This window comes from Sturnira hondurensis, unplaced genomic scaffold (assembly GCF_014824575.4).
Source record: "Sturnira hondurensis isolate 20B ecotype Veracruz unplaced genomic scaffold, ASM1482457v3 Scaffold0007406, whole genome shotgun sequence".
NCBI lineage: Eukaryota > Metazoa > Chordata > Mammalia > Chiroptera > Phyllostomidae > Sturnira > Sturnira hondurensis.
This window is the reverse complement of record NW_028080037.1, coordinates 676,311-701,346: the sequence shown is the minus strand read 5'-3', so window position 1 is coordinate 701,346 and position 25,036 is coordinate 676,311. Positions and strand designations below refer to the sequence as shown.

Below are 25,036 nucleotides of genomic sequence, written 5' to 3'. Positions count from 1 at the left end.
TACCCGAATTCGAGCTGGTCAGGGACTTGGAGAGACCTCTCTCTGGAGAAGACACCTCCAGATCAGGGAAATGCAAATTGAAACCGGAGTGAACAACCACTCACACCCACTAGGACAGCTATTGAAAAAGAAAAGCAAGGAGTGACAAGTGTCAGGGAGGGTGGGGCCCGCCGTGCTGGTGGGAATGTGGACAGTGCAGCTGTGTGGCGGTCAGGGCGGGGACGTAGGCAGACCCTGCGATGACCACGGAGCCTTCTTGCTCAGGAACTCGGGACAGCACTTCAGGTGGGGGCCGTTTTCCATAGTGAAATCACCCTGGCTGGTGTGGCTCGGAGGATTGAGTGCCGGTTGGAATCCCAGGCAGGGCACAGGCCTGCGTTGTGGGCCAGGTGCCCAGTAGGGGGAGCTGGAGAGGCAACCACACACTGGTGTTTCCTCTCCCTCTCTTTCTCTCTCACTTCCCCTTTCTCTAAAGAAAAAAAGGATAAATAAAATATGTTTAAAAATAGTGAAATCAGTAAAAAGCACAGCTCTAACTAGAACTCACTCGTTTGTGAATGTGTGTGCACGGGAACACTGACTTGAGGGTTTCGAGAAAATTCTGTGAGCAGGCAGATTTGCAAATGCGGAAGCTGAACAGAGGATCGGGGGTGGTGCCCATTGTGCACAGGGGGCCCGAGCAGAGCCAAGCGGGGCCAGAGGGCAGGGGACCAGTCTGGCCTTCCTCATGGCCATTCTGGAGTTGAGGGTGAAGATTCCTCCCAGGATGGGCTGGGCTCCTTGCCTCCCAGGGAACTAGCTGTCTTCCAGCTCCTGCCCCTCACTGGCTGCCCTCCCTCCACCCTCCCCTCAGTTGCAATTTTATACCATCTGGACAGTTTTCACCCTTCTTGTCCTCCTCTTTGTCCCCCGCCATCACCCCAGAACCCGGAGCTTCTGAAGGAGAGTGCCAGCTCTTCCTCCCTGGGGCAACTCCAGGCTGAAGAAGGGACCTGAGGATACATGGCCAACCACGTGGCACAGGAGACGACCTCCTGGGAACACAAGGGTGGTGGGCCTGGAGACCTCCTCTCCCGTCCAGCTCCGATGGCCTCTGGCCCCAGTGCAGAGGAGGCAGGTGCGGCAGCTGGGCCCTGGCCAGGCAGTGTGTTCCGAAGGCTGGCCACTGTGCAGGGCTGTTGCTGAAGGCTGGAGGTGGCAGGACCGCTAAGAATGCTGCATTTGCAGAAGCGATACTTGACTACGATCCGAACAGCTTGCATGGGCTCTCAGGGTGTGCAGTGGAAAGGACTGACTCTCCCAAGGCAACGCCTGTTGGCAGCAGCTTTTGGGAAGGGCTCTGGCTTCTCTGGCTGACTGTGAGTTTGGGCACATTAACTTGCTTCTCTGTGCCTCAGTCTTCACCCCTGTGAAATGGGGCTATGGCAGCAAATGCTTCGTGGACTCACTGCGAAGAGTAAATAATATATAGCATATGGTGAGCGATAGGTTAGCTGTTAAACCCTAGACCATATTTGCATATATAGTAGAGTACAATGTATCATGTATGCAAATACACATGTGAAACTATACACACAGGTAAGTATTGTATACACCCCCCCTTGAGTGACTTTATTTTATTTTTATTTTTAATTTATTGGGGTGACAGTGGCTAATAAAATTAGGTAGGTGTCAGGTGTACAAATCTGTAACACATCATCTGTATATTGCATTGCACGCTCACCAGCCCCAGTCAAGTCTCCTTGCACCATTGTCCCCCCTTTGCCCACCCCCACCCCCTTTCCCTCCGGCAGGCACCACACTGCAGTCTACGATCCAGTGACTTTCTCAACGACAAATAGCAGCCCAGCTCACCGTTGTGCGTCTTGCTTTCACTTAATTATACATTTTTTTAATCTTCACCCGAGGCCATTTTTTCCCACTGGTTTTAGAAGAAAAGGAAGCGCGGGAGGGCGAGAGAAACAGCAACTTACTGCCTCTCCAAGGCTTCCCGACCAGATCTAACCGGCAGCCCTCCTGGGTAGGGGAGGACGCGGTAACTGAGTGAGCCACACCAGCCAGGGCCTCACCATAGGCTTCGAAGTGCTTCCCACCTGGGCGCACGTTTATCCAACTCCGCGTGTAAGAATCCGCTCCGTGTCGTTACACAGAAAGGACGCGCGGTGAGTTGGCTCACCTTTCCTCTTAGATGCACCTGCAGGCCGTTTCCTATGTTTGCTGAAATGTGGCAGCCAATGACTTACTACAGAACACGATTTTAAATGCATAAGCTCTGACGCAGCTGTTCTCTCCCTAAGAATTTATTTTCCTTAGTCCCCAGCCCTGGGATCCACAGGCCACGTCCCAGGGCATCACGGTGGCAAACGTGCATCCCTGAAGGGACCCAGGGCCTAGCTCTGCACTTCCAGCTGGGAGCGCCCACTACTGGCCGGGATCCCGCCAACTGAGCCCGCCCCTGGCCAGGCCCCGCCCCTCAGATTTCCTTCCCGGCAGGCCTCGCCGCCCGCTAAGCACACAGTCGCTTACCAGGCCCCGCCCTGTAGCCCCGCCCCGCCCCACAAGGTCCCGCCCCCAGGCCCTAGTCCCCTCGGCGCCCAGTGCGCGTGCGCGGGCGTCTTGGGTTCTGGGTCCCTGCGGCGGTGGCTCTTTTGTTTCCCTGCCCGGGCCGGAGCCGGAGTCGGAATTCCTGTCGGCACCGAGTCTGAATCCCAGTCGGAACCGGGTCGGAGACCGAGTCAGGACCGGGTCGGGGAGGAGTGGGATCCGGATCAGCGACCAGGCTGGGACGGGGCCCGGCCTGCCCGATGGCGCGCGCCCCCAGCCTCCTGCCCCCGGCCCGCGCCGCCGCCTGAGCCCGGCCAGCCCGCTCGCCTGGCCCGCCCGGCCCGCGCCATGGAGCCCGGCCGCGGCGGCCTGGAGATCGTGGGCAAGTTCGAGTTCTCGCGCAAGGACCTGATCGGGCACGGCGCCTTCGCAGTGGTCTTCAAGGGGCGCCACCGAGAGGTGAGGGCGGCGGGCACCTCTCACCTGGGCTCCCAGCCCCACGCCCCGGGGACCCCGTCACCCCTACGCCCCAGGGACCCGTACTGCCTGGTCTCGTCCCCTGCTTTCGTGGGCTAGGGGCGGCCTTAGAAGGGTTCTCGGCTTCTAAGAAACATCTCCTTGGGTTTTCAGAAGCACGACCTGGAGGTCGCGGTCAAATGCATTAACAAAAAGAACCTCGCCAAGTCCCAGACGCTGTTGGGGAAGGAAATCAAGATCCTCAAGGTGAGCTGGCACTGGTCGCAGGAGGGAAGAGGTGGTGGGTGAGCTGTCCGCTCACGGAAAACTTGGGTTTCTGTCCTAGGAATTGAAACATGAAAACATCGTGGCCCTGTACGACTTCCAGGTAAGGCTCGAAATCTGGCTGCACTGTGGTCGTGGTGGGGAGACAGCCTCAGGCCCCGGGGGCTCAGGTCCAGGCCAGCACAGCTCCAGAGACCCTGTTTGGTGATGGATGGCCCCAGACTAGTGGCTTCTGTTTGGGGAAGGCGCTGGGCCACTCCGCTTGGCCCGACAGGGACCTGGAGACCCTGTGGTCAGCCCCACGTCCTTTGGGCATGCTGGCTGAGTGCCCACCTTCCCGGGCTGCCTGAGGAGGGAGGGGGGTTGGGGGCCACAGGCCAGGTGAGGCCTGGCTATGGCTCGGTCTTACCTGCTGCCCTGACCAGCAGTGCTGTCACCGGCCCAGGCCCAGGCTAACCCCGCCGGCCTGGCCCACCAGTCTGGGCAGGCCTGTTGTCTGTTGACATTACTCCAGGGCCAGGCATTGGCCAGTCTCTCCCTGCGTCAGACTGGGGGAGGGGAGGGGCCACAGGAGATTCCTGCTTGCCGGTGGTGGGGCCAGCCACCCCTGGAGGGCGGGCGGGGCCAGAGGTGGTTGCCTGTTTGATGAGGCCCCCTCAGACCTAGGTGGCCCCGAAGGCCACAGCCAGGTTCCCCCATGAGCCCCCAGGGTGTGGCGGTGGGGCCCCGTCTCAGTAGGGGCCCAGGACCCTAGTTGCCTAGTTTGGGGACTTGGGAACCTGAGGCGGCAGATCTGCAGGCCAAAGTGCTGACTAATGGTTTTGAAACCTGTTTACGGAGCCACGGGACCAGCCCCTGGCTGAGGGGAAGTTCCCGGCCAGGCTGTCTGTGTTTTGGTGGCCTCCTACCTCCTCCCCCGTTCTCTCCTCCCCCTTCAACTCGAGGCTGTTGCCTTGGGGGCTGTGGCATGGCTTGAGGTGACGCAGGGAGGGCCGAGGTCCAGTGGGACAGTGGGTACCTGGCAGCCCACCACAGAGATGCCATGTCCTGGGGCCAGGAAAGTGGCCCCTTTCCTCTGCCTCCTCCTCCTCTGTCCCTTCCTCCCCTCCCCCTCCTTCCCTATCCCGCAGGGCCACACACCTGGCCGTGGGCAGTACCACTTCCTCCAGGGTTGCAGCCCTGTGGCCTTCCCCACAGGAAGTGCTTGGTGGTCAGCTTGGCCTCTCCCCTCTGCTGTTGGGTGGTTCCCTCAGTCCTAGACCCTTGTCTTGGACCCAGGAAAAAAACCCAAACATCTTTTAAAAAGAGGTAATAAGTGATTTGGCTTGAAAAACAAGTGAAGGAGGACGGAGTGGGACATGGGGAACGGTAACTCCTGGGCCTGTCCCTGCTTAGGGAGCCCCGCCCGCCCCCAGAGGGACCGTGTCTGTGCCAGCTGTCCCTGGATCCCTTCAGGGCAGCGCGGCAGGTGCCCCTTCCCCACCGCACGGCCTCCGCTCTGCCTCTCACAGAGGGTGCCAGTCACTCCACGAGACCCTTTCAATCCCTAGGTGATAAATTCCACCCCCTCCTCCCAAGAAAATTACCCCCAATCCCTTCCACGAGGTTAACACCTTTAAGCCCAAAGGTTGAGAGCCCAGACCCAGCTCCAGGGCCGGCTGTGCCACTGAGACGAGCTGCGTGTCCTTGGGCAACTGCCCTGGCCTCTCAGTGCCTTCATGTCTTCCTCCGACACAGATGGAGCCGTTTGGCCAAGACTGGTCACAGGAAACACTGTGTGAGTGTTGACTGTGGTTTGGTTGTGGCCGCAGCTCTGGTCCGTCGCCCCTCGTCTGTAGCTGGCCTCCCCACCCCCCACCCCCCGCCGATGGGACGTAAGGGGACCCTGACACGTCGGCAGTCGGGTCGTGGCCGACCGTGCACTTGTGGGTGGCACTGCCCACGAAGGGTCCACTGCTGGAAGCAGATTCCCCTGGTGGGAGGTGCTTTTAGTTGGGGACACTTGCCGAGTTGCAGTCCGCAGAGGCCAGACTGTGGACACACAGCAACGCTGCCCGGGGGAGGGCTTGTCTCCCCGAGACCCACCGGCTTGGTTCTGATGCCCCTCTGAGAGGTGGGCAGCAGACTCTTGTCTGGTTTTCGTCTTCCAGGGGGCGAGAGGGGTGGTGCAGCGTCTCCACGGCTGCGTGGACATCAGCACCACTGCCTGCCCTCCGCCTTGTCCGCCAAGGCTGGCGGTGCTGACGACCCAAGCCCTGCGTCCAGTCCCCCGCTCACTCGCCTGTGTGACCGGGGCCCTCAGCCCTCGGTGCCTCGGTGTCCCCTGTGGAGTGACAGACACTGAGTAGACACCCACCTCGAGGAGTGGTCATGGCAGCCACCCGGGTTGCTGGGTTCGGCGCCTGGTCTGTGCCCCACTGTGAGTGGGGAGTGCTGTGTGGCCGCTGTTGGCTGGGAGGAGCTCTGTGTGTACTGAGGAAAGCCCTTCTGGGTTGGATGGAAAACACTTCCGCTCCTGGTTGTGTTTTGTCTGTTAGAGTTGTTTTGTGCTGTTGGCCTATAGCATAGGGACATTTGTCAGGCTGATGTCAGTGCCTGGGGTTGGACCCCTGGAACTGTGCTCTGTTCTGAGGCCTCAGACCTGGGGGGAGGTCGCCGGAGCCCCTGGGCTCCCACCGAGCAGGTCGCGTGGTCTCAGCCCACGTGCTGGGTGGTGTCTTCCAGCTCTTGCCCAGGGACAGTGGCCAAGGCCGGTTATGGGCTGTGCAGCTAGGACCAGCCCTGTCCGGCAAGCCCTGGGAGGAGGGCCTGGCCCACAGGGACCCCTCGGCTCCCGAGGCCAGTGCACCATTTAGAGCCTGCTGTGCTTGTGAGTGGCGGCTGGTAGAGGCCTCAGTCAAGGGGAGAGTCGTCCTTACTTTGGGGTCTTGGGCACAGTGCTGACCCACGGGCCCCTGGCTCCCTCAGCGACGGGGTGTCGTGTGATGCCGGTCGGCCTGAGTGGGGGACGCAGGCGGTGCTGAAGGCCTGAGGCGCCAGGGTCCGAGGCAGCGTCCAGGGAGTAGGCCCGGGGTCCTGGCGGCTCTGGACCCTATACAAGGTTGTGTTGCTGTTTCTGCTGTTTCTTTTGCCCTAAAATTTCGGAGTTTACCACACAGTGGACAAGGCGGAACGCAGGGTACAAATTGCTTAGTGAGGCGGCTCCTGCGTTCCTCCTGTTATGGTGAGACCTAGCGCTTGGTTAGCCCCAAGCGCCTGCCTGCCAGGGACCCCCGCTCATCTGCCACACCAGAGCCCCGTGTGCCCACGGCGTGTCGCCCTCAGCATCACGGGAAAGCCGTGTTGTGGACACCCCCAGGTGGTGCCCGGGACGGAGCTGCGCCAAATGTGCAGTGTCGCTGGGGTGCGGCTGGGGTGCAGGGTCTTGCAGGAACTTGTGGACTCTCTTCTGTGGGGCTGCACCAGCTCATGCCTCTCGCTCCGAGAGGGGTGCCTGCTTCTCCCAGGTGTGGGAGGAGAGCTGCAGGGGGCAGGCCAGCTTGCCAGCTCCCGGGAGCTGCTGGCACTCCGGCAGTTGAAGGGGACTCCCCGAGGAAGGCCACGGCCCTTCCCCTCAGGGTGGGCTGGCATCTGTTCCCTCTGGGAGCCAGGAGAGGCCAGCTCTGTCTCTGCTGGCCTGTGGCCTTTGCCACCTTTTGGAGCCAAGGTGGCCAGCTGCAAGGAGTTATCGAGGTCAGCACCTGCCTGCCCACTGGGCCAGCCCGATCACCAGACAGTGGGCTCAGCAGCGGGGGAGGGTGGGGATCCTATTAAGCAAAGCACCTCAGGGCTCCAGCTGGGCAGCCTCCTGTGCGGCGAGGCCAGGGCCAGCCCTGCCCCAGGGCCCCGAGAGGTGGGTGGACTCCATCTCATGCCTTCAAAGGCTTTGCCTCGTTGGCCCTTCCTGGGGGCTGTGTAGGGGACTGGTCAGGGCTCTGGGGCCAGCCTAGCTCTGGCCCCTGCTTGCGGGCTGGGTGACGAGGCCAGTGCTGCAGGCCCTCTCGCAGCCACTTCCTCCCCTCACGGGCCGCGTGGCTGCACTGCCGTCCTGGGGCCCAGTGTGTGGGGCTGGGGTATCAGCAGGGTCTGGTGGGCCTGTGCCTGACCCCCTCCGGGTCCCCCTGTAATGATGGATGAGAACCAGCCCCCTGAGGAGACCCTCTCAGGAGGTGAGCCCTCTCTGGGGCCATCACTTGGTCCTTCAAGTGTCTGTACTGAGTCCAGACTGAGTCCGAGGGAGCTGGCTGGGTGCCCACTCTGGCCCCATTCAGTCCCCAGGGAAGCGTGTGAAAACCGAATTTAGCGCTGGTGGGGGCAGGCAGAGGGGGCACCTGAGGCCTGTCCAGGTTGCGGGTGGGCAGTGGGCAGGGCGGCTGAGGCCAGCGAGGTAGCAGGGGGAGCGGAGGGCTGCTTCCTGGGGAGCAGTGGGGGGCACCCAGCCAGTCAGCGCAGTGGCTGCATGGCCCTGGGAGGAGCCTGGGGACGCTGCAGGCCTCCCGCTCTCCCAACCTGGGCTTGGTGTGGGCTTGGGCGGGTCGGGGGTGGAGGACACGCTGCAGCTGGCCCGGGGGTGTCCTTGCTTGTCTGCTCAGCACCCTGGGTCCCTGGGCTGGTGGGGTCAGTACCCCGCCCCCTGAGGGCCCAGGTCACAGCCGGGAGGGACCTGTCCGGGGCTGTGCCCTTTCCCAGGGTAGAGCCTCCAGGGTCTCCCCAGGCCTGAATGCGGCGGTCTCTCCTCTGAGGCCGCTGACCCTCCACACCCCAGACATCCTGCTGGGCCCAGGGCTCAAGGTCCCTGCTGAGTGACCCACTGGGGCTCAAAGACAGAGGTCAGAGTGAGGAGGGCAGGCTAAACCCCTTCCACCCATGTGGCCAAGAACCTCTGGTCTCCTGCTTACTGAGGGGCTGTGTGGCCCTAGGAAATCTTCTGGATGGTCCCCTGGCAGTGACAAATGGTGACCTCTGCAGGGCGGAGTGGGAGCCCGGGCTGGGGGGGTTTCCAGGAGCCATGAGCCAGCAGACCTTAGGGCCGGCCCTGTGCAGAAGCCCTGCAGCTTCTTGGGCACAAAGGGGACTCTTGTCACTCTGTTGCAGGGACCTCCCTTCTGGGGGAGGTTGCCCTGGGTTCTGTGGGTGCCCCTGGATCTGGAGGCCATGCTGTGTGCCTTCCGGCTGGCAGCCCTCAAGCACTGTGGGTGTCCCTTCCAGTCCTGCTGAATGGCTCCTTGTGGGGGCTCATGGGGGTAGGCACTGTGGTTGCTACATTTTGTCTGCATCTGTCCTTGTCACTCTGCCTGTTCCTGCCCGTCCTGGCTTGGTAGGCGAGTTTGGGGCTTCCTTGGGGAACTGACTGTTAGGAGGACCCGCAAGAGCCGGGGGCGCCACGGCCTGCTCCCCACTGTGCCACACCTCTGGCTGTGTGGCCAGGACCCGGGCAGCAGCCTCACTGGGTCTCTGGGAGCTCACTGCTGAGGAGCAAATTTGGGGGCTTGCTCAGCATCTCACTGAAGGTAGCCATGGTCAAGGTGACGGCAGGCAAGGGAGCAGGTGGCCTGGGTGTCTTGGTCCCCTGGGTTATTTCTGGGTCTCTGTCTCTGGCACCTCCCTCTGCCAGATCCTGTCTCGCTCTGACCCCGCCCGCACCCTGCCGCTGTAGCCCCGGTTCACCCCATGGGTCTCCTGTGATGGGGGTGGGGTACCTGCACCCGTGTTATCGCTCCCCCAGGGCCGGCCTGGAGGTGTGGGCTGGCAGGCGGGGCTGGGAGCTCCTAGGCACTCTGCTGCCAGGCAGCCAAGCAGGGCTGTCCCCCTGTTGGGACACGCCCCAAGTGAAGGGCCTGGGAATGCCCGGTGGGGCATGCTGGGGCAGGCCTGCCTGTCCCAGGGGCGCCCAGCTCAGCCCCATGGGGCTTCAGTGTCAGCCTCACACCCTGAGCACACCCCACATCTCAGCCTGCTCCCAGGGTGTCTCTGCCCTGGACACACAACCCCCTCTGTTGGTGGGGCGCCGGGGGCTGACGTTGAACATCCACGCAGTCTCTAGACTGCCCCTAGAGGGGCACCGTGTTCCCGCACTCGCCTGTGGCGTGTGGGTGTGAGGCCAGGGCCTGAGTGGGCAGACTGTGGTGGCCCGCTCCTGGGCGTCTGCTCTCCCCTGAAGCCTACCCAGCCATGTCCCTCCTGTTGTCCCCACTTCCTTCCCAGGACCCCACAGGTCCCCGGTGCTTTGAGAGCTTCAGGGCTGCTCCAACCTGTGGGGGCTGGAACCAGCAGCCACCTGCGGAGCAGACACCTGTGGTGATGGGCTTGGGCTTCGTGCCACGGGCCCAGCGCCAGCAGGGGGAGGGAGACCCTGCCTGGGGAAGAGCTGGGGGTCCTTGGCAGGGGAGTAGAGCGGTTTCAGCTTGCCCACCCACTGGATATGGCCCCTTGGGCCTTGGTTTACTCCCTGAGGCCTAGAGGAGACCCCCGGATGGCCTGCCGTCCTTTGCTTAATAGGATCTCCACCCTCCCCCACCAACGGCCAGGAGGCCCATGGGTGGCCCAGGCCCTTGGGGGGGGCCTGGGCGCTGGGCCTCTCTGGCTCCTTGGGTGGACTGAGCTGAGGGTGCTGGTGGTGCCCTGCAGCTGGCCTGGTGGTGCCGACCTATACGTCTAGGGGTGTCTTTGGTTCCGGAGCCCACAGCCCAGCAGTTTCCTTGGCCTGAGGTCAAGGCCTTCACACCCTGGACATCTCCCTTCTCCATGGGCCTGGGTCTCCCCCTGAGTGGCTCCGCCCAGCCAGGATGCCTCACTCTGAACAGCAAGCTGAACCCAACCAAACCTCAGGGCCTGGTCTGACCCTGACTTTCACAGAGACCTTGGCAACTGAGGGCCACTCCTGCAAGGTGGGGTCCTTACCCTGTGCTGACGCCTCTTGAGATCTTGGCCCCTTCCCCAGACTTGGCAAATGAATGTTCTGATTGGCTATTGCTCCTGTCACTCAAGCAAATGAACTCAAAACCCAAACACTAGAACCCACTTGGCTGTCCCACATCCTGTCTCCCAGCCACTAACCTCCTGGCATGCAGGCCCCGGGGCAGTGGGTGTCCACGCCCCCTGGCTGCTCCTGCCTGCAGCCCAGGTGGTGTGCTCAGGTCCCACTGGGGCAAGACAGGCTCTCCAGGGGGGCACCACAGCGACTCCCCCTCAGCTCTCACTGGTGCTTCTGTGTCCTGCAGGAAATGGCCAATTCCGTCTATCTGGTCATGGAGGTGAGTCCCTGCAGGCCCAACCAGAAGGATCCTTGTCACTGGGGGTGGGGCAGGCCACACTGCCTGGGGCATGTGCCTGTGGGCTTAGGGCCACAGCCCTGGGCGCCCCAGTGGCCATGGCCGGTGCCTAAAGGGTGGGAGGTGCCCCTGTCACCTCTTCCAGCGTGGGTTGCAGGGGACACCTGTCCCGGGGAGGGGAGATGACACCGGGAGCCAGGCACAGGGTGGGGGGACCTGGGCAGGCTGGGGTGCCTGTGCACTGACCAGGCCTGTTGCTGGTCTCTCTCAGTACTGCAACGGCGGGGACCTGGCTGACTACCTGCACAGTGAGTGGCGCTGCCCGCCCAGGCCATGCCGACCCAGCCTGCGGGGTGGGGTAGCTTGCACCAACTGCCCGGGCTGGGGGGTGCCGCCAGCCCTCCCATCCCTCTGGCGCCTGCTGGGGAAGCTCGAAGCGGGGCCGGAGCCATCATGGACCCTCTGAGTGGCCTTTGGGCTGCAGGGTCCCTGAGGGCCGGCCCGTTCAGAGCACCTGGGCCCCAGTGTAGCCTGCTCCTTGAGGAGGGCAGGTCTCCCCCTGGGGCTGCACTGCAGGTGGGGTACAGCCCCTTCTGGATCCCACTGCAGGGGTCAGGTTTTTTAGCTCCTGGATCCTTAAGGGTCAGGCCCCGGGGCTCCTTGCAAAGCTTCCGTCTGGGGCAGGTGCTCCGAGCAGGAGCTGAGGAGTGTCACTAGGACACAGGAGCGGGGGGCGGAGCAGCAGCAAGGAGCTGTGGGTGGGGAGGGGCCCCAGGTCAGGTCAGAGCTGGGTGGGTGGTGCGAGGGGATGGCCCAGGGTGACCTCGGGGTCGATGGCAGCCTGTCCAGCAGGGAGGTCCCTGCGGCTCCTGTCCCACCGGGGCAGCCGCCCCCCCTCAGCCCCATCTCCCCACAGCCATGCGGACGCTGAGCGAGGACACCATCCGGCTGTTCCTGCAGCAGATCGCCGGCGCCATGCGGCTTTTGCACAGCAAGGGCATCATCCACCGCGACCTGAAGCCCCAGAACATCCTGCTGTCCAACCCTGGCGGGCGCCGCGCCAGCCCCAACAACATCCGGGTCAAGATCGGTGAGGCCCGGTTGGCGGGGCTGGCGGACGGGGGAGGCCGGGGGCCAAGGCCGCCCCTCACACGTCTGTCCTCGCCCTCAGCCGACTTTGGCTTCGCCCGCTACCTGCAGAGCAACATGATGGCCGCCACGCTCTGCGGCTCCCCCATGTACATGGTAGGTGGGCGGCCCCCAGCCCCACTGCACCCCCCACGGCCACAGCTGAACCCCCCCTGCGGCCCCCCGGGGGGGCTGTCCCGTTGTTTCCCACCTGGGCTGTGGTGATCAGCTGGCACCAGCTGAGGTCAGTGCACACTCCACGTCATTTCTTCCACGGCCCTGACCCGTGCCCCCGGCACCCTGCAGGCCCCCGAGGTCATCATGTCGCAGCACTACGACGGGAAGGCGGACCTGTGGAGCATCGGCACCATTGTGTACCAGTGCCTGACGGGGAAGGCTCCCTTCCAGGTGGGCGAGCCCCGACCGCGCCCTCCTCCCCGGCTCCAGGGGGCCTCCCAGCTGCCCCTCACTTCTGGGCCAAGGCCTGAGTGTTGGCTGGCTCTGGGTGCACCTGTGTGTCTATGGCACGCCTGAGTCAAGTTCACAGCCTTCCTCCTGCCCATTCCAATACTGGTGTGACCCCCTGAGTGGCGGCAGGATCCCAAGCTTGGGCCCACCCCACGTTTGGAGAGCGGGGGCTTGCCCTGTGGTGGGTGGGACTCTGCCCTCTGCGCCTGTGCACCTGGCAGCGGCCACGTGGAGCCCCGGGCAGCTCTTGGCTCTGCTGCCGGTTTGCCCGACGTGGTCTCCCGTGTCCTCTGGGGTCCTTGCTGGCACCACAGCCCCGGGAGAGTGGGCGCTGGCTTGTTGCGCCCCGACTGGTGCCGGGCACTCAGCAGCGCTCAGGGAGGGAACAAGTGAGCAGCAAAAACGCAGGTGTCGGGTCTTTCCCACGGCGCGCTGCCCGCAGGGAGGGCCCAGGCTTTCCCGGGTGGGGCACAGGTGCCAGCCTGATTTCAAGAAGCAAACAGCCAACTGCACTAGATGCCTGGAGTGGCCCCACCCAGCCGCCTCTTTAGCTAGAGCGTGACTGCGGGGCTGCCCGCCTTTGGCCCCCGAGTGCCTGGAGGTGCACGCACATCCCTGGCTGGCGCCACTGGGGCCCTCACACCATCATTGTTCCTCGACCAGGCCAGCAGCCCTCAGGACCTCCGCCTCTTCTACGAGAAGAACAAGACCCTGGTGCCCGTGTGAGTCCCCCCCCCCAGCCACGCCCCTGTCCCCCGCAGGCCCCCAGCCGGGCTGACCTCTCTGTCCTCTGGCCCCACCAGCATCCCCCGGGAGACCTCGGCCCCCCTGCGGCAGCTGCTGCTGGCCCTGCTGCAGCGCAACCACAAGGACCGGATGGACTTCGGTGAGTGCAGCCCCCTGGGGGCAGCCTGTCCCCACGGCGCAGGCCGGGAGGCCCGGTTTGCAGTGGGAGCTGTGTGGGGAAAACCACATCTGGGGGATGGGTAGGCCCGGGCCCGCTGCGCTGGAGCCCAGCTCCGTGTCTGTGCCGGGTGCGGTGCTGGCCGGGACAGGAGGCAAGGCCGCTGGGCCTCGGCGAAGGGTGGCCATTCCCCCAGGAACCCCTGGGGTCGGGGCTCTGAGGTCTGGCCTCCCCTCGTGTTCTGCAGATGAGTTTTTCCGTCACCCATTCCTTGATGCCAGCGCTTCTGTGAAGAAGTGTGAGTCCCCGAGGGCCCGTGCTCCCCATCCCCCAACCCCCTTTCCCCAGGGGCTCAGGTGTCTGGGTCCTCAGCCCCCTCCAGCCTGGGTGCAGCTGGTGGGGGTGGGCGCTGCCCTCCTCTTTGGTCCCGGGTCTCTGTGTGCTGGGGGCAGCTGTCTGCAGCCCACGGGGTGGGTGCTGACGGCCCGTCCCCGCAGCCCCGCCTGTGCCTGTGCCCTCGTACCCGAGCTCCGGCTCCGGCAGCAGCTCCAGCAGCAGCTCCACCTCACACCTGGCCTCCCCACCGGTGAGTGCCCCAGGGGGGACGGTGGCAACGCCCGGTGACTGCCCCATGGGGTCCAGTCCCAGCCTGGGGGTGGTGTCTCCACGTGAAGGGGAGGTGTGGCCCCGGGGAGAGGAGCGGGCAGGGCCCCGGGTAGCACCCAACCCCAGGCAGAGTCTCAGTGGCCCCTCTCTGACCCCAGTCTCTGGGGGAGATGCAGCAGCTGCAGAAGACGCTGACCTCCCCGGCCGACGCCACCGGCTTCCTGCAGGGCTCCCGGGACTCGGGCGGCAGCAGCAAGGACTCGTCCTGTGACACCGATGACTTCGTCATGGTCCCCGCGCAGTTTCCAGGTCGGGCCCCTGCAGTGTGGGGCCGGGGGGTGGGTAGCCTGGCCGATGTGTTGGGGGCTCTGTGCACGTGGTAGCTGACCTGTCTCTACCTGTGGGCCCTCGGGGGCTCTCAACGGGCTTCTGGGAGCTAACCCGCCCAGTCAACTTGGCCTCAGGGTCAAAGCCAAGTCCTGCTCTCGGTCCATGGGTGGTTGGAGGACCCAGCCCCACCCTCTGCACCCCACCCTGCCTGGTTCTTCTCTCAGCAGCCAAGTTGCCTCTCATGACCCTGGGCACTGGCACTTCCCAGGCCGGGCTGGGTCTGAGTGGACCTGGGTGTCCCTGGGGGCAGCGATGACCTGGGCTGAGCCTCTGGCGACATGAGGAGGGTGGGGGAAGACAGGTGGCTGTGGCGTCCGGTCTGGACTTGGCCAAAGGCAGGGGGAGGACAGGGACCCTGGAACCTCAAGAGCCCCGCTGTCCAGGCAGGCAAAGGGAGTTCCCAGTGGGAGTGATGGAAGTGGGGCACAGCACTGGTCCCAGCACGGCGCCCGGCCCGGGAAGAGGCCCCCCGCGCTGTCCCTGTGTGCGTGTGTGTGGAGCCACAGTGGGGGAGGCGGCCTGGGCCCAGCCTTGCCTGTCCTCTGTCTGCAGGTGACCTGGGGGCCGAGGCAGCTGGTGGCAAGCCCGCCCCGGACAGCCTGATGTGCAGTGGGTAAGCTCTGCTCGGCCACTCCCTGGGAGAGGGCGGTGCGGGCCCTGCCCGGGGTCAGGCAACTGGGGAGGCCCGGGCTCCGGTGCCTAAGCAGGGTGGGTCGGGAGGAGGCCCGGGCCTGTGCAGACTCCGGACCGCCTACCTGCTCTACCCTGCCAGGAGCTCACTGGTGGCCTCAGCTGGCCTGGAGAGCCGCGGCCGGACCCCATCTCCGTCCCCACCCTGCAGCAGCTCCCCCAGCCCCTCAGGGTGAGTAGGTGGGGCCTGGGAGTGGGTCCCCTGGTGCTCCTGGGTGGTCCAGTAGAAAGGACTGTGGAGAAGGGGTATAATCCACGGGATGGGTGACTGCAGGGACCACCGAGGACCAGTGCCACCAGCACATCTGGGCCTACAGGCCGGGCAGGCATCGGCCCCCAGTGCCCGTAGGGCCTGCCGTCCCTGCCTGCCTTCTGCAGTGTGTCCATGGCCGGTCCTGACCAGAAGCCCCCGGGCACAGAGTCGTGGGGTGAGCTCCCGGGCATCCCAGTGCCCGTCTCCAGTGACCCCTCCCGGTCTGTCTGCCCACACAGCCGGGCAGGCCCCTTCTCCAGCAGCAGGTGCGGAGCGTCTGTCCCCATCCCGGTGCCCACACAGGTGCAGAACTACCAACGCATCGAGCAGAACCTGCAGTCGCCCACCCAGTGCCAGACTCCACGGTGAGTGCAGGGCCTGGGCCAGGCCTGGGCGGTGGTGAGGACCCTGCTGCTGCCCCTTGGAGAGGTTCGAGTGGCCCGCACTCACCGTCACGCGGGCCGTGCATGGTGTGGTACAGACTGGCGTCCTCGGTGTATGACAGCTGTCTTCTAGACGCCGGTGAAGCAGGGGCGTCCAGCCTGCAGCCCGCGGCCCACATGGGGCCCAGGATGGCTGTGAATGTGGCCCAACACAAAACTGTAAATTTACTTAAAATGTGAGATTTTTTTTGTGATTACGTGTCATCGTGACACATAAAACAAACGTGTATAATACACTCTCACCATGTGTACACGTGCGTGGCTTGCTTCAGTTTTATGGTGCTGTGTGGCTTTCGGAGTGTCCTCTCCCCGGGGCCGGCATAGAATCGCCACTATAGATGTCACGCATGCTGGTGGTGACGCAGTGAGGCGGTGACTATCCACACAGTGTCAGCCTACCACTGCAGCGCCAGGCGTTGAATGCTGTTTAGGGGTCAGGCAGGCATTCTCATCTGGCTGTGGAAGGTACCTGGGAAGCTCGGCGGTTCCTGGCACGCTGCCTGCCACGCTTTACAACCGGCCGTCTGCCTGCAGTGGCCGCCAAGGGGGCGGAGGAAGGGCCCAAGACTGGCTGTCTGTGTTCCTGTCAATTAATTTTCATAGTAGAAGTAAATAAAGTCCCTTACCTATTAATTTTTTAATCCCAACATGGCTTCTGCAACGTCTCAAAAGAAAGATTACAGGTGAAGGAAGACCGCTCAGTGAAAAGCGGACAGATGGCTACTTTTTTGGCGAGGCAGAAAGTGGAGTGCTCTGCCTCATTTGTAGGAGTGTGTCCAGGTTTTCAAGGACTAGAGTTTGAAAAGCATTATATGCGAAAATATGTGCTGCCAGATTCAATGGGTATGAAGGTTTGCGTCATAAGGACAAAATAGTGGAATTGAAAAGAAGTCTGTTCTCAACAAAATGTTTTTCAAAAAGTCACAACTCGGGTGGATTCCATTATAAAAGCTACTTGTGTGGAAGCATGTTTAATAGCAAAAAAGTCGGAAGCATGCACTGACCGTGACTTTGTTAAGTGCAGAGGAAGCGTGGCCGGCGTGATGTGCCCCAAAAGACGGGGATGTTTCTCAGATCGGCCCGTCTCACCGGACTGCAGCCGGGCGAGTTGCAGAAGCTGGAGAATCTGGTGAAAGATGTTTGGCGAGTGAAGCTGCGGGTGTTCGTACTGATGCCACGTACACGGCTCACTGGCCATTTTCATTAGAGGTGTTGACGCGGGTGTGAGGTCACTGAAGAAGTGGGTCGTTAGTGCCACTGAAAGACAAAACGGGATCCAGAGATGTGCGTGCAGCAGTGAGACGTGCGCTAAAGCGACTTCCTTTGCCCGCTGTCCGCACGTCTGGTGCAGTCACTGTGGCAGGTGCCCCAGCGGCGGTGCAGGCGGGGGGCGGGGGGGCTGGTAAAGCTGACAGAAGACGGTATGATTGCTGCCCAAACTGGCGTTCCATGAAGTGTCATCCCGCTGTATGTCAAGAAAATTTACGCACAAAAGCTTTAAAAATGGATAACGTCACGCAAATCATCAGGACTGAATTTCGTAAGAGTCGAGGGACTGGGTCAGCGCCAGGGATTCCTTCGAAGCTCTGACGCCGACTGCGGTGACGCCACTCACTTTTCGGAACCACGGGGGCCCGGTCCAGGCCGAACACTGAAAAGGCGTTGTGATTTGCAGCACGTTGTCAAGTCGCCCATGGTGTCAAAACACAAATTGACGACGAAAACTGGCTGACAGATGTAGCGTTTTGGGTGGATTTAAATGAGTTACACAGGCGTCCTCCGGGTGAAAGCAGCGCATCGATACCATGTTTCAAACCGGAAGAGCGTTCCCAGCGAAGCTGCGGGCGAGCTCAGACTCAGGCAGACGACCCAGGCATTCCACCCCGTTGGCTAAACACAGCCCGTGAACAGCGAAGACGCGCAGCCTTGCTTTTCGATTTGATGCGAGGGTTGGAAAGCAGATCTCAAGATTTCTGGGAAAAATCAACACTTCGCTGTGTCTGTGGCTCCTTTTCGGTGGACATCAACACGTGGCCGGCCGGTTTTCAGAGGGGATGCGCAGAGGAGCAGTCTGACGTGCAGCCTGGCGGAAGCTCCTTTGTCGAGTCTCGTTGCAGGTCCTGTCCTCCCAGAGACAGACACCCCTCGCTTCCCGGCCACCCTCGGGCCGCGGCACCTGCACGTGCGAGCAACCGCTCTCGAGAACGAAGCACATCAAGGGTGAAGTCAGAGCCAGCGTGTCGGAGGAGCCGCAGGAGAGACCCTGGGACACCCCCTGGGACTCGCAGCCGCTTCTGTTGCGCCAGCCGCAGGCGCGCTGGTTCTGCCTGCAGCGTTACACACCCGCCGGTGTGACGCGGCCTTCCGTCCTTTCATAATGAAAACGTAGAACCCGTCAGTGACGTTTCGCTGCTCAGATGGCAGACACCCCTATATTAGGGATCACACACTGGGGCCTGCTCGGTGAAAGAGGATCGAGCTGATCGCCGCGTCATTGGGGTCATCTATTGTGTGAGGACTTTTTTGCTTCCCTGGTGGCTGAAATCAGGAAAACTGCATGAGCCTTTCTTTTGCTCATCAGTTGCCATTAGCGTTTGTGAATTTAATGTGAGGCCCAGAGATGCTGAAAGGCTGGACACCCCCATTCCAGGTTTCTGACAGCTGTCTGCCAGATGTCCATAAAGTATGCCGGGCTCACAAAACCCGTATTTTCACAGCCAATTTCAACAGAATTAATGAGAGGAGGAGGGGGCACCTTTTCTGTAACTCACAGAAGACCCTGTGGGCTGACGGTCGTCCTGGGGGACACACTGGGACTCCCCAACTCCCAGTCGTCCTGCATCTGGGAGGGTGAGGGGCGGCGAGCTATCGGTCCGGGCTGCGGCCTCACTGCCTGGCTCCCGTTCGTGTCCCCAGGTCCTCCGCGATCCGCAGATCGGTCAGCACCAGCCCCCTGGGCTTTGCACGGGCCAGTCCGTCCCCGCCCTCCCATGCTGAGCACGGAGGCGCCCTGGCCAGGAAGCTCTCCATGGGTGGCGGCCGGCCCTACACACCGTCTCCGCAAGGTGAGTCCTTGTCCCTCCGGTGGGTGCAGCCTCCAAACTGGGATGGGATTGGGCGTCTCTGCATGGATGGGCTGGGGGGGCTGTCACCTCCACCAGGCACTGACTGTGGCAGCCCCTCTTGTCCCAGTTGGAACCATCCCCGAGCGCCCGGGCTGGAGTGGGGTACCCTCCCCACAAGGAGCCGAGATGCGGAGTAGTAGGTCCCCTCGTCCAGGTAGGCGTGGCACCAGCCCTGGGTGTGATCATGGGTCTGGGCAGGGGGAGGGGCCCAGTCCCACACCTGGGTGGCTTCCTGCCCTCGAAGCCTTCTTCCCTCCAAGTAGAAGGCAGGTAGGAAGGAAGACAGCCGTGGGGTCCCAGCCTCCCCGGGCCTCCTGTCCACGCCGTGTGACTGGGTGGGTGTCTCGGCTGCTCCGCGCCCGTTGCCTTGGGTGCACACTCCCGGGAGGCAGTGTGTGCCCCCCACCAACCGAAGTAACTGGGCTGCCCTGGCCCCCCAGGCTCCTCCGTGCCTGAGCACCCGCCCCGCCCCGCCGGGCTGGGCAGCCGCCTGCACAGCGCTCCCAACCTCTCCGACCTGCACATCGTCCGCCCCAAGCTGCCCAAGCCCCCCACGGACCCTCTGGGGGCTGTGTTCGGCCACCCACCAGCCAGCCCCCCGCAGCCGCCCCATGGGCTGCAGTCCTGCCGACCCCTGCGTGGCTCACCCAAGCTGCCCGACTTCCTGCAGCGGAATCCTCTGCCCCCCATCCTGGGCTCCCCTACCAAGGTAACAGGGCCCCCGAGTTTCAGTGGGTAAGTGTCCGCTTCTTCCCAACCCCTGTGTTGGCAGGACACGGGCCCCCAAATCCAGAGGCAGTGCCCTCGGTGCTGAGTCTTGCTAGTGGCTGTGTTCCTGTGACAGATGGGTCCCCAAAGCCACAGTGTCTGCTCTGTGGCCCTTAGCAGAGCAAGCTCCCCACACCCCAAGGACACCCAGGCCTCCCCCACCGGGAAACTGTTTAGTCCGTCCCCTGGACACAATGAGATGGGACCGGAACCTGCAGCCACCCTGTGGTGTCGCCATGTGGGCCCACGTGTGTTTGCGGGTGCGTGTGCACTCCGTGTGGGGGGCAGTGCCTCCGGCCCAGAGCAGCGTGGAGGGAGAGATGGGCCTGTGGGGCTCCGGGCCGGTTTTACTCTCCCTGCCCCTGCCGCCCCCAGGCGGTTCCCGCATTCGACTTCCCCAAGACCCCCAGCTCCCAGAACCTGCTGACCCTCCTGGCCCGGCAGGGCGTGGTCATGACGCCCCCTCGGAACCGCACGCTCCCAGACCTCTCTGAGGCCAGTCCCTGCCAGGGCCCTGGCCTGCGGCCCACTGAGGACACCAAGAGCCCCTTCGGCAGGTGAGCGGATGCTCTCCCCATGTGGTTGGCCAGTCAGTCCCTCTGTGGCCCTTCTGGACCTCTGCTTCTCCGCTGCGCATTGACAGTGGCCGCCCGGGGGTGGGTGGGCATGCGGGACTCTGTGCCTGGCGGCCAGTGAGCCGGGGGAGCCAGCCACAGGGGCGGGCCGCCTGCCTCTGGACCGCCAGGGTGGCTGATGGCTGCCCCTCCCCTCGCCCTGCAGGTCCCTCAGCACTGGCCGCCTCACTGACCTGCTCCTTAAGGCCGCGTTTGGGACACAGGCCCCGGACTCGGGCAGCTCCGACAGCCTGCATGAGAAGCCCATGGAAATCGGTGCGTGGGCACTGTGAGCTGTGGAGTGGGGTGGGGGTGTGGGAAGGGCGGGGAGAGGGCCTGAGCCCATGCTCTTGCTCCCACAGCGCCTCCTGCTGGCTTTGGAGGGAACCTGCAGCCCAGTGCCCGGTCTGGGGGCGCCAGCAGCCCTTCCCCGGTGGTGTTCACTGTGGGCTCGCCTCCCAGTGGGGCCACGCCGCCCCAGGGCCCCCGCACTAGGATGTTCTCAGGTGAGGTCACAGTGCCCCTCACAGGCCGGGCAGTGCTGGGTGCCCAGGACACTGGTCTGTATCCAACTGCCCTGGGATGGCCTTCCTCATGGGGACAGGAGTCCTGGGTGAGGGCCCTCCCCAGGCTCAGTGCAGGCCACTCAGACAGGCCCCTGCAGCCCAGCCCCTGCACTCGGTGCCCAACCTGCAGCAGGCGGGCTGGGGGGTGGGCCGCCCACTGTGGGCTCCACTCGAGGGGACAGAAGGAGTATAAACCACATCCAGCCCATCCGGAGAGGGTGGGACCAGGGTTTGTGTCGTGGAGTCCAGGGGCCAGGGGCTGCTCACGGGGAGGTGAGAGCACGTCTTGAATCGGGGCCCCCCCACAGCGGGCTCCTCCAGCTCCCTCTGCGCAGCCGGCGCAGCCTCCACCCGTCACCTGGTGTCTGGGGCCTGCAGTGAGGCCCCCCCAGAGGCCCTGGCCCCTGGCCACTGCTGCAGCTTTGCCGACACCGTGGCCGCCAACCTGGAGGGGGCAGTGACCTTCGAGGCCCCTGACCTCCCTGAGGAGACGCTCATGGAGGTAAGGGGGAGCTGGGGGCACCCCAGGCTGGAGTCTGTGTGCCTTGGGGCAGGACGGGGCCCAGGGCAGCATGGGCTCTGACCGGGGAGGGAGGGAGGGAGGGAGGGAGGGAGGGAGGGAGGGAGGGGAGCAGCGGCCCCCTGGAGCACGCCTGCCCGACCCCCGTCTGACCCCCGCAGCAGGAGCACACGGAGATCCTGCACGGCCTGCGCTTCACCCTCGTCTTTGTCCAGCACGTCCTGGAGATCGCGGCCCTGAAGGGTGGCGCCAGCGAGGCGGCCGGGGGCCCGGAGTACCGGCTGCAGGAGGGCGTCGTGGCCGACCAGATCAGCCTGCTGAGCCGAGAGTGGGGGTGGGTGTGCCAGGCAGGCCGCAGGGGGGCGGCCTGGGGTGTGGCGCCCCCAGCCCCCTGACGAGCCTGCCTTCCGCCAGCTTTGCGGAGCAGTTGGTGCTGTACCTGAAGGTGGCCGAGCTGCTGTCCTCCGCCCTCCAGACCGCCATCGGCCAGATTCGGGCTGGCAAGCTCTGCCTGTCGTCCACTGTGAAGCAGGGTGAGTATGGGCTCCCGAACCCCCCAGCCCTGGGAGCATGAAAATCGGGGACCAGGTCCAGGATGGGAGGTGACCGCGCGGGGAGAGACGGTGAGAGCAGCAGCCAGCCCGGGGGGGGCAGCCGTAGTGTGTCCTGGCGCGTGGCGAGGGGCCAGCCTCAGCGCCACCGCCACCCCTGTGCAGTGGTACGGAAGCTGAACGAGCTGTACAAGGCCAGCGTGCTGTCCTGCCAAGGCCTGAGCCTGCGCCTGCAGCGCTTCTTCCTGGACAAGCAGCGGCTCCTGGACCGCATCCAGAGCGTCACCGCCGAGAAGCTGATCTTCAGCCACGCGGTGCACACGGTACAGTCAGGCGGCCTGGGGGCCCTCCAGGCTCAGCAGGCTCCATAGTCCAGGTGCATCCCTGGCCACACCCCCCCTGAGACTCAGTTCCCCCAACTGGGGGATGAGGCCACCAAAGGCACCAGTGCTGGTCCCTGGCCTGGAGGCCCAGTCTGCTCTCGAGGGGCCGCTGAGGCTTTGGGGTCCTTCTGCCCAACGAGAGCAGCCGGGGGCAGTGCCTGTTTCTGAGACCGTTGATTAATGTCATTAAAACGCACACCGAACAAATGTCCTAGAAGAGTCTGCCTTCCCCCCAGGGGTGACCCCTGACTGCCCTGGGGGTGGGGTAGCTGCTGGTTCAACCTGTAGCCCCCGGCTGCCCCACGGCCACACGGGCAGCTGTTCAGACTCCCCGCGCTGTGGGCCATACAGGTGCAGTCGGCCGCTCTGGACGAGATGTTCCACCGCCGGGAGGACTGCGTCCAGCGCTACCACAAGGCGCTGCTACTCATGGAGGGGCTGCAGCAGCTGCTGTCGGACCAGGCGGACGTGGAGAACATCGCCCGATGTGAGTGCTGGCCCGCCCGGAGGGGCAGGGCCAGAGGCAGGGGCAGGGGCAGCACTCACCAGGCCTCCTCCCGCAGGCAAGCTGTGCATTGAACGGAGACTCTCAGCCCTGCTAACTGGGCCCTGCTGACCGGCCTTTGTGCCTGACCTCTCAGGAGCCTGCCCACCAGGCCCCAGCAGCTGGACCTTCTCCACGGACTCCGGGGTGGGCTGCCAGGGACAAGCCTGCAGCCCCGGGCTCCCAGGGATGGGGGAGCACAGCCTCTCCACCGTGCGTCCAGAGCCAGGGGCCCAGGCATGGCTGCTTCCTGGGCCTAGGCTGGCACTGGAGGGCCCACACGGAACCTCCACCCAGGCCAGTCCTCTGGCTGCCTCCAAGGCAGATGGGGACATGTGAGCAGCCCCCCACCCCGGCAGTGCAAGCCGGGGCTCACTCAAGCCAAAGCCTCCAGACCAGCCCAGGGCCCGCCCAGGAAAAGGTGTGGGCTCCTGGCCCCTTTCCTCCCCCGAGACCACCACCCAGCTTTGTGAATCACCAAGCACTTTATGCAGACGGACTCGCGCCAGGACTGCGCGCCCAGTGCTGGCTGCTGTCCTAGAGGCGTGTGTACATACCACACACATATATACACATATAAATAGCCCACTGGGCCTGCTGCCCGGCCCCCGGGAGACACGGCGTCTTCTCCAGACTTTCTTTTAGGGATGCACCGGATGATGTGCCCAGCTTTCTAATCCTAGAGCAGACGTGGCAGTCTTTCACACCCACTCGTAAAATGTGTCTTATTTTTCTGCAGCTCTTTTTATGTTTAAAGAAGAAAACTCGTAGGTGTTTAGTTAGCGTGTTTTGTTTTGGAAGGTGGGGGTGACCCATAGCAGGCTGGTGCGCCTGAGTGGCTGACTGGCCTGCTGTCCCTGCCAGTCGGGGCAGTGAGACCCTTGCCGAGAAGACGGTGGGCAGGTGAGGGGGTGCGTTTTGTGGAAAAACCTCATCCAGCTTACCCAGTGGGTTTCGATGTCAGATGCCTCCTCCCTTTTCCCCCACCAGGTCCTGGCCCCCATCAAAGGGGCCAGAGGGGTAGGGAGGGCTGACTTCCTGGCTCCAGGGCACTTCTCTGGTCTGCCCAGCTCTGCCCCGCCCCCTCCAGTGCACCCCGGGGTGTGGAGGAAGCCTGGTGAGCCCAGGCACCTGGCCAGGGCTTTCGGGTCTGCACCACAGACCCCGCCCGACCTGCGCGTGTGTCTCTGCAATACTTGAATATCGCCCTGTGCTGGGACTTAGGAGCAGCCCGGTGACTGTTTTCTCATCACCAGTGACGTTATATTTTTCTTGCTGCACAGGACATGTTCCTATTTATTGCTTTGTGGTCGGCCGGACTCCAGGTCTGCCAGGGGGCTGGCCCAGGGCGGGCGGGGCCTCTCCCCATCCCTCGTGTAGTGGCACCACGTGTCCCGTGCGCCGCCAGCCAGTCCTGCTCTCCGCGCGGGAGCACTCGGTTCTCAGTCCACTTCGAGAGGAATTTCGTGGGGTTCCCCTCCCCACCCCATACCAGTTGTGTTAAATTGTGTAATGTCCATTCAAGGAAATAAACCGTTGGAATTGTTGAGTTCGCGCTTGTCCCTGTCTCAGACCCAGAACCTCTCTCATCCCTGCCCCCCCCAGCATCCTGCCCTCCGGCAGCGGCACCTGCTTGGCCCTGCACACGGGCCGGCTCAGCCTGGGCAGCAAACCGGCCCTGCTGGGTCTCTGTGACTGGTCCCCTGACTGTCCCAGCAGAATGCTCACTGGGCCCTGGGGGACACCCACCTCTCTGGGTTCTCCAGGGGTTCACCCAGGAGGGGAATGTGGGGTGACTCCTTGCACAACTTCAAGCCAGACTTTGCATGGCAGCCACACCTGTTCCATCCCCACCCGATTTCCCACACCCTCAGCAGCTCTGGTGAGACTCTGTCTTCACCCCACACCCCGTGCGTGGTGGGTTTGCGTGTCCATGGTGATGAGCGACCTCCAGCGTGTTTTCACAGGCTCGTCCGCTATTTCCAAACCTAAATTTTCAGAGAAATGTCTATGCAAGTCCTTGGTCTGTTTTTTTGAATTTGGGTGGTGTCTCTAATGTTGAGTGGTAGGGTTTGAATTTTTTCAACTACATAATGTTTTTGTAAGTTAAAAATAGCCCATTAAATTACCAAAAAGGCTAACCGCAATGTGAAACGAAAGTTCACAAAGAAGTAGCAGTGAACTTCTTTGAGGAAGCGAAGGTGGGGCCTACTCAGAGCTGGCTTCCTCAAGTGCAGACTTGGCCCTCCAGAGAGGAAGGGCTGAGCCGGTCGAGGCTGAGGCCAACCTGCGCGTCTGCTCTGTGGGTCACTGAGTATGTCAGTAACAAAGAAGTGCTCGAAGGGGATGGGGACAGTCACGGCATTTGGCTGTTGCTTAACTGTTGCATTCGCTCACGTCCACAATTGCAGTCGCCCAGCATCCGCAGGGCATGTTCTGTGGGTTTGAACAAATGTGTACTGACAGGCACCTGTCGTCACGGGGTCAT

At 63.2% G+C, this 25,036-nt stretch overlaps 1 protein-coding gene and 1 long non-coding RNA gene across 2 annotated transcripts; one reads left to right on the top strand and one right to left on the bottom strand.

Annotated features, from left to right (window-relative positions):
• Positions 1–537: 537 nt before the first annotated feature.
• On the bottom strand, positions 538–2,423 carry LOC118990989 (uncharacterized). The gene is made up of 2 exons (XR_005067329.1): positions 2,070–2,423; positions 538–1,447 (listed from the first exon to the last, which is right to left on the bottom strand). It is a non-coding gene; the product is annotated as an uncharacterized LOC118990989 (long non-coding RNA).
• Positions 2,424–2,592: 169 nt separating this feature from the next.
• On the top strand, positions 2,593–24,095 carry ULK1 (unc-51 like autophagy activating kinase 1). Its single transcript, XM_037051856.1, has 28 exons — positions 2,593–3,003; positions 3,175–3,267; positions 3,347–3,388; positions 10,545–10,577; positions 10,867–10,903; positions 11,512–11,685; positions 11,767–11,840; positions 12,030–12,131; positions 12,855–12,913; positions 12,995–13,077; positions 13,343–13,393; positions 13,593–13,681; positions 13,860–14,010; positions 14,644–14,704; positions 14,864–14,953; positions 15,274–15,399; positions 18,394–18,542; positions 18,670–18,756; positions 19,043–19,311; positions 19,746–19,927; positions 20,151–20,260; positions 20,347–20,490; positions 20,859–21,052; positions 21,232–21,404; positions 21,485–21,603; positions 21,787–21,944; positions 22,356–22,491; positions 22,568–24,095. The coding sequence occupies exons 1-28, from the start codon at positions 2,893–2,895 to the stop codon at positions 22,618–22,620; spliced, it is 3,150 nt and encodes a 1,049-aa protein (XP_036907751.1). The 5' UTR covers positions 2,593–2,892; the 3' UTR covers positions 22,621–24,095.
• The last annotated feature ends 941 nt before the right edge of the window (positions 24,096–25,036 follow it).